The sequence below is a fragment of the Sorghum bicolor genome, chromosome 7 (genome assembly GCF_000003195.3).
Source record: "Sorghum bicolor cultivar BTx623 chromosome 7, Sorghum_bicolor_NCBIv3, whole genome shotgun sequence".
Lineage (NCBI taxonomy): Eukaryota > Viridiplantae > Streptophyta > Magnoliopsida > Poales > Poaceae > Sorghum > Sorghum bicolor.
The window spans coordinates 17,486,287-17,494,978 of NC_012876.2; the positions used below are offsets into that span (position 1 = coordinate 17,486,287).

At 41.3% G+C, this 8,692-nt stretch overlaps 1 protein-coding gene across 1 annotated transcript; it reads right to left on the reverse strand.

Moving 5' to 3' along the window:
- LOC8067958 (noroxomaritidine synthase) lies at nucleotides 5,798–7,567 on the reverse strand. Its single transcript, XM_002445280.2, has one exon. It carries the CDS (start codon nucleotides 7,517–7,519, stop codon nucleotides 5,990–5,992), a length of 1,530 nt encoding a protein of 509 aa, XP_002445325.1. The 5' UTR covers nucleotides 7,520–7,567; the 3' UTR covers nucleotides 5,798–5,989.

Here is an 8,692-nt window from a genome sequence, read left to right on the forward strand (position 1 = left end):
CAGTGAGAAATATTATTAAATTTTTAGATGCAGATGAATTGTATTCATGCAAGGAACTAAACATGATGTGGATGAGAAAACTAAATGAAGTGGATGCATGGATGATTCAAAGTAAACATGCAGTGGTATGAAAGAAAATAAAAATATAACTACCCATAAGGTTTAAAACCCATGAGTAAGGCTATCTCACCTTGATCACACTTACCATGATGCACAACTAGGATGAATGGCGTAGCGTATATATCCGTCACATGTGATGGGGGTTTTATTCTTGTAACGATAACCTTTTCTCCAATCTACACATGGTTAGAATAAATAATATATATGTGTACACACAAACCTATGAGATGGCAGGGTTCCAGAATGATGGATCTTGAATGTTTATACACCTTGGGTTCTTTAATATCTCCAATGTCTTGTTCTTGTAGAATTTCACCAGAAGATTAAAATGGTTGATATCCTGCTTATTCTGTAACTCAACAAAATAGGGGTAATCCTACTAAAGCTAGAGGAATACTAGATTAGCATATATCAAGATCATTATCAAAATCTTTACGCCAATTGTTTCCCCGGCAACGGCACCAAAAATGCTTGTTGGTATTTATTATGCACAGTTAAAATATGAAGGATTCCGCAAGCACACAGAAAACAATTGTTGCATTTTACTGGGAGTATTCCAGGTAACATTATTTATATTTTACCACTACGAAACAATGGATAAAGATATTAGTAGTTCACCATCATGTATCTACTAACTAATACACCAACTAGACCAAAGTAGGGGTAAATAATCGATGATAGGAATTATGCATATATGACACACATTGGAGAATTCTATAATAAGAGAGTAGATAGCTAAACTGAGAGGACAACGGGAGAGTTTGAGGTTCCTAAATACTTCTCTATTACTAGGGTTCTATAATAACTAATTCATGGTAGGTAAAGCAATCACACAATAACACTTCGGGACATTAGAGCACTTAGCCACAGACACATGAGAAGGGGGCTAGGACGGTCTAACTACGGTCCAACAACACCAATCCAAACATGGTGGAATACGTCGGTCATCAGGGCTATCACCACCTGGGGCTACCACAACTATCCGTAGAACTGGGTGCATTTTCAGGTGACCTATAGTCTAGACACCATGTCTCTACTATAAATTACTACTCTAGTCACAATTAATAACTAGAGCACCTGATGCAAGCGGAGATCCTATGCTAAAGTATAACAACTATACTAATCAATCAAATGTAATGCATAAAAGTAAATAGAGAAGATAAAATATATTAAAGCATAAGTCTTACAAGAAAAGATACAAAGTTTTACCAGAACTCTGACGACTCCTCTGAAGACTCCTCTAGAACCCAGGCGTAGCGCCGCTCTCCCTAACTCTCAACTAGAACTAAGCTACTACATTGGAAAGTCTAGCCCTAATTCTCTAGAGGTGAGAGGTCATCCATTCGAGGGACGCCTCTACATCTCCATAATGTGGTGCCCTTAGGGAGGGGGTCTGCCTCTTAATTTATAGCCCGGTGGGATCGACATGCATCGTAGGATCAAACAGACTTAACCAAAGGCCAAGATGACAACTCGTAGGTGGTGGAGGAAGCTTTCCAGAAGGGGGACCAAAACCCTAGCAGGGGGGCGTCGGCCAGCGCTAGGGTGGGGCCGGCCAGCCCCACCTGGCGGCCTCTGGCCCCCTGACTCTTCGGGTGCCTTCCAGAGTCTTCCCATATCCTGTTTGTGATGTTGTCGTGGCGGATAAGTTTCATGTTTATTTTGCACTAGAATCCCTCTTTTTGGCTTTCCTAAAATTCACCCTAGAAAATACAGAATTTTCCAAACTTGTGGAAATTGTCAGATAAAACCCTAGACTAGTGTGTTTTCATGTTTTCCTTCGGGTCTCAAGTTATAATAAAAGTTGATGTTATTGACCATCAACAACTGTCCAAACCACCGTAGCTGTTCATGGTCGTCTTCGAGCACCGTCACCGTCTTCCTCATGTAGGTGCGCCTGGATTTCTCCTTCCCGATGGAGAGATCATCTTCATCCTCTACATCATGGAAGTTGGACAAGGATCGGGGTCCTCAAAGCGTAGGAGAGGGTATGTTGTGTTTCGTTTTCCAGATTGTACCTATTTCAGTAGTATATCCATGTTGTTTCACATACTACCCTGAGTATGTTTCATATGTTCAATCATGTTGTTTCTATTTATATCTTATGTCTGTTTCTACTATAAGATATATCTTGTCTTCTTGTTTTATTGGTTCAATCAAGTCATTTTGTATCCCGTAGCCTATATGTTTTAGTAGTTATGTTTGGTTGTTTCACATGTTGTCTCATTTTTATCATTGTTATAAGATATATGTCTTGTCTTGTTGTTATGTTTCACATATTATGCTTTCATGCTTTTAATAATGACATGTTTCACCTATTAATTGATCACATATTCCATATTGCTATGAACATATTTGATATCATAATTTCTATGATTAATAATCTTTTATATTTCATCATCATAATGTTAATTTATGGAATTAAAATGACATTAAAATTGCATATTTATCTAACAATCCAAAAACCTAATTATAGGCATTTTTCTATTAGAGGTTTTGTTTTTATGTTGTGTGTTGTGTTGAAACCTAATTTCTATGATTAATAAACTTTGTTACAATCTCATTATTTGGAAAAGGTATTGAGTCACTTTGGTTTTAGTGACTGAGATTCCGCTCCACACCTTATGACCCTAGCATGTTATTGAGGTAGAATCAGAGAATTGCATGGGATCAATTGACATACTACCAGATCATTTGTTCACTTATTTTTCTTGCGAGTACAACAAGGTCTGACATCTCATATGATGTGTGCAAGCTGAGTCAGTTTGTTTCAAAATTAGGGGATGATCACTGGCGTGCTCTTGAGAGAGTGTTGCACTATTTGAAAGGTACTATGACATATGGTATTCATTATACTGGAAACTCAAGAGTGCTAGAAGGCTATTGTGATGCTAACTAGATTTCTGATGCTGATGAGCTTTATGCCACAATCGGATATGTGTTCTTGCTTGGAGGTGTTTCCTAAAAGTCTTGCAAGCAGACTATCATAATGAAGTCTATAATGGAAGCAGAACTCGTAGCATTAGACACTGCTGGGTTGAGGCCGAGTGGCTTTGTGATCTTCTAATGGATTTACCAATAGTTAAAAAACTGATACCGACTATCTCCATGAACTGTGACAACCAGACTATGATTACAAAGGTCAACAGTCCCAGGAATAACATGAAGTCTACAAGGCATGTAAAAAGAAGATTAAAATATGTCAGAAAGCTAAAAACCTCCAAAGTTATAACAGTGGATTCTATCCACATGTCGAATAATCTGGCAGATCAATTCACTAAGGGTCTCTCACACAATGTGATAGAAAGTGCATCAAGAGATATGGGTATGAGTCCCACGTGAAATCTACTATAGTGGTAACCTGCTCTATGTGATTGGAGATCCTGTGAAGCAGAGTGGTGAAACAAGCTAGGAGTAGATTGGGAGGAAAGATCCCTTTCTTGACTCATTTTCTGATGCACATCTTTCCTATCTGTAAGGCAGGATGGTATTTACCTTAATATATGTCAAGAGTGTTACAAAGGTGAGATGTTGTCCTATAGAACATCTTTTGAGGAGTACACCTATGAGTTAGACTACTGGCTGTCTATGGGACTTGGGTAATCCCTAAATACTTATGAAAGGCACTGAAGTGTGACTTATATGCTTCAAATAGCGAGGATGCCTTGTGCAACCTAGTACTATCTAAGGACTTAAGCGGATTTCATCTAGCACAAAACTGTCAATTCAAGGCTTAGTCCATTGTTTAGTTGTGAATGAGTGAAACTCTTGTTCTAGATGGATGTTCAACTTAGCAGTCTCCATCAAAACACTGGTATATCAAAGGATTGTGGTTCTGATGCTTCATCATTACAAACCCTAGAGTTTGGTGGGGATTGTTGGATTTATTATGGGCTAGGCCCATTTAGATCTAATAAATCAATAAACTCTATGATGTGTAATTATGGACAATATGAGTTATACCAGATTGGAATTCCAAGAGTCCTTGACTTGACTTATATGGTGGGAGTTATTCCACTTAAATCAAGAAGTTACGAAAAGAACAAAGGTGGCGTGTGGCGTGGCAAGCAGGCAGGCAGGCAGCGAGCGGATGAGGCGTCATGTGGATGTGTTAACTATGGGAGTTTCAACTCACTTCTTCGAGAGTTTCAACTCATGTGGGTGTTTCAACTCACTATTGCAGGAGTTTCAACTCTGAGTTAAACCCTTCAGATGCCCGTGTCCTCAACCGCCAACTGGGAGACCCTTCCCCTCCTCCTTTCCTCTCCAGCCACAAGGATAAATAGGAGTCTTTGATCTCTTTGGTACAACGAGAGAGAACAACTCAGGACACAATTTCGCAGCAAAGAAGGAATCCCCATCTTGTAACTCCGTGCGTATGGAGGAGTGAGAGGCCAGGTGCCTCCGAAGCCCTTGCAATTCGAGACCTTGCATGAGAGATCGGCAATTAGGTTTTTGGGGAGCATCTACGCGACTGTCCAAACTGTCGCCGCTGTTTGTGGTTGTCTTCGAGCGCCTCACCGTCTTCCTCACGCAAGCACAGGCGGATTTCTCCTTCCCGATGGAGAGATCATCTTCATCCTCTATATTATGGAAGTTGGACAAGGATCGGGATCCTCGGAGCACAGGGGAGGGTATGATCTATTCAGATCAACTTCCTGTTATGTTTCGTTTTCAACATCGTACATGTTTCAGTAGTATATCCATGTTGTTTCGCGTACTGCCCTGAGTATGTTTCACATGTTCAATTATGTTGATTCTGTTTATATCTTGTGTATGTTTCTGCTAAGATATATGCTCTGTCTGCTTGTTTTGTTGGTTCAGTCAAGTCGTTTTGTGTTGTTGCCTATATGTTTCAGTAGTTATGTTTCGTCGTTTCATATGTTGTCTTATGTTTATCGCTGTTATGAGATATATGTCTGCTTTGTTATGTTTCATATATTATGGTGTTTGATGATCAACGAACATCACGGCAAAGGCAGAAGGGCAATGACCACTAGATGCGGTGTTCAACAGTTCAGGTTTGTACGGTAATAATAATTTGCCCAGTTGCCCTTAAGCTCCTTATTTGATCTATGTCAATTATATTTTAGTCAAACTAGAAAAATATGTTCATACGTTGCAACAAAATTTAATATGTTTTAGAAGCGAGTTGTTTATAACTTGTACGGGTTATAAAGTTTATATCGTATCACATACAACATGTCTAAAATGCGATGGCAGTTTGAGATGTAAAAAATGGATCCTCAATACAAAGATGCAAGGGCAGCTTAATAATTTTAAAAACAGGTTCCTAATACATCTTGAGTGAGACCAACGTTACAACATTAGACATAAGTTGCTCTAACCATGGATCCAAGTCACACAGGAGACGTGGAGCTAAACATTGTTGGTATCTCTACCAGTACTAAGGCCTTGTTTAGTTCCCAAAAATTTTTAAGATTCTCCGTTTTGAATATCAGGAGACACATAATTCAAATTTGGGTATCAAGAGAGGCATAATTCAAATTTGGGTATCAGGAGAGGCATAATTTAATTTTGCGTATCCTCTCTCCTCGAGACCCATTTGTAGAAAGTGTTATCTTTTAGATTTTGTTGTTGAAGAAGACTAAAAATACGTATTAAACATTTTGCCTGTAGCGCTACCCAAAGGACGAATATGTTGGGTCTATAGTAATAATGCTAAGACTCAAGATTAGTGCTTGTCATTTCAACAGTAATACATGATACCCTTATTACAATATATATGTGGCAAAACATACATAAGTATAAGATACGGCATGATTTAAAATATATGAGGATTGCAATGAACAGCTGCCTTATTTTACTGAGAACGCATAGCAGATAGCTTTATCTATAGCATATTGCGTTATGTTCTCTTTTTGACAGTAACCATGAGTCCGTTCTCCATCTGCAGAAGGATCGATAACTTGGGCCTGATGCTCTGCCCTTCCAAGACCTCCACATCAAAGTTCCACAAAACTGCGGCAACAATAGTCTTCATCTCCATGATCGCGATGTCCTTGCCCAGACACATCCTGGGCCCTGAGTTAAAAGCCAAAAATTTGCAAGATGGCACATACTGTAGCCTGGTTCCATCCTCGGAGATCCACCTCTCGGGTCTGAACTCATGGCAATCCTTGCCCCACACACTCTCCATTCTACCAATAGCATAGATGGAGACCAGGATGACTTCACCACGGCGCACCCGGTGACCGCTTGGCAGAATGTCATCGCCCATGGCATTCTTGCACTCGATTGGGCCTGGCGGGTACAACCTCAGGGACTCAAACAAGGCTGCTTGAAGGTAAACCAGTGGTTTTGTCTCTGCTGGTTCAAACACAACCATCTTGCCAGGATCAGTGGTCGAGATGCGAGAGGCGATTGGCGCTAGTTCCTTGCGAATGCTAGAGACGACGCCTGGGTTGTTTGCGAGGCTGTACAACAGCCATGGAAGCGCTGTGCCGATGGTGTCCCGCCCACCGATCATGTAGTTGAGAAGCGTCTTGCGCAGCATGACATCGCTGCATCCAGGATCAGTGATGTAGTAAGAAAGGATGTCGATGGAGCTCACCTTGTCATGTACATGCCCATGATCACCGAGCTGCCTTGCAGTATTCCTCTTCTCCATCATCTCCGTGACAAATTCATGTAGCACTGCATGTGCGGCCGCGAGCTTCTTCTCCGGACCGACGTTTAACCATCTCGTCATTTTCCAGAACGAAGACGACACGGTTTGACGGAAGAAGGCAACCTCCATCACCGTGTTCATGGCATCCGCGACTTGCATGGATGGCATGTCAGGGGACAAGCAGCCAGGGTCCACGCCGAAGACAGGTGTGGCAGTCTGGTCGAACACCAACCTCCCGATCAATTCCTGCATGTCGAATGGAGTCCCTGTGCTCGCCATACGGGCCAAGAACGGGAGGAGGCCCTTCGCCACTTTACCGTGGCAACAAGAAGCCATCACCGAAATGATCTCTGGGTTGCTCAGGATGCTCTGGGTCTTGGCTCTCTGCTGGCGGCAGGCCTCACCATCTACAGTCAAGAGTGTGTCGCTCACGATGTCGAAGACTTCAGCGAACGACTCTCCCTTTAGGTAGTTGGCATGGTTTGTGGTGAAGATGTGCTGAACATTTGTTGGGTCACTTGTCATGAAGAATCGCGTGCTGCTTGGACCAGCTTGCACCTTGAAGTTGCACCCTGACGCAGCAAGGACGGCAGTGAGGTAGTCATGGAAGTTGCGGAGATTGGCTACGAATGAAGGGAGTATTCCTAATATTGGCCAATCTATGGGGAGCAAGGGGTTCTTGGATCCTCTTGACTTTATGTGCAAGTAGAATGATACAATTAGAACTATTGTGGAGATGAATAGATATAGGAAGATGGACAACGCCATAGTTTCTAATGTCTAACCACTGTGTATGTGCGATGCCTGTATGTGCTCAAGTGAAACGAATAGGTAAGCTAGCTGCAGGAGATAGTTTATGTAGAACTTCAATTCTTTTGCTAATTAATGTGGAAAGCAACTACCAACATCTATCTATGCACAATAAATCTTGCAAGGACTACTTCATGAAATACACAATAAATATATATGGTGTTTTGTATGTGTTCACGACAAACACGTGAGAGTTTAGTGCTGACTGATTCTCTCTTAGGCTTTGCTACGGTACACCCACCATTACCTCATCGCTATCTCTACCAATATATTATTATATTATATTATTTATAAATCAACAACAACAACAATAGTAGTAGTAGTAGTAGTAGTAGTAGTAGTAGTAGTAGTAGTAGTAGTAGTAATAATAATAATAATAATAATAATAATAATAATAATAATAATAATAATACAGCTGTTGTAAACTTTTCTACAAATAAATGATCCTATACTTAAGATCTCTCTTAGATGCACCAAACCAACTGCATCTAGAATCAGCGCACCTTTAAAAAACAAACGTACGAGATCTACTCTAGCTTCTTCTTTTTTTAATCCAATGGTCCAGGTCCACGCCCACCTTGCGCATGTCTCCCCCTCTCCCTTGACGCCTCCCCAACATAGGACTCCTCTCCCTCAGGGTGGTTGGCACACCCTGAGGGTGGTTGGCACAGCTCTACCTCCATCTCTATTTCACCTCCACATGGGCCCCACACATTAGCTCTTCATCCCCTCTATCTACTGATTTTTATGGAGCAGAGCATACACGGCTACACGATCGCTCTTTACTGCCAGCCGGAAAGGGCCTTTAGCCTCGGATCCCGAGTCAGGACTAAAGTCCCCCCTTTAGTCCCACCACAAGGTACCGGGGCTAAAGCCCCGCCTTTAGTCCCGGTTGGTATTACCATACGAGACTAAAGAGTGCTGCCAGCGGTGCCACGCAGCAGCACCTTTTAGTCTCGGTTTTTCTTTTCTTTTCAGTTCTGTTTTTAGTTTTGTTTATTCATTTAATAGGTTTCCAATATGTATTCTTTGCTGCTAATATATATATATAGGGCGTGTTTGTTGTACACGTGCGTGTAGTTACTCTCATCTATATATCTCTAGATTTAATGTGTATATGACCGGACGAAA

Excerpts from the sequence above, each read along its gene's own strand:
- LOC8067958 (XM_002445280.2), bottom strand. The coding sequence starts at position 7,519 with ATGGCGTTGTCCATCTTCCTATATCTATTCATCTCCACAATAGTTCTA.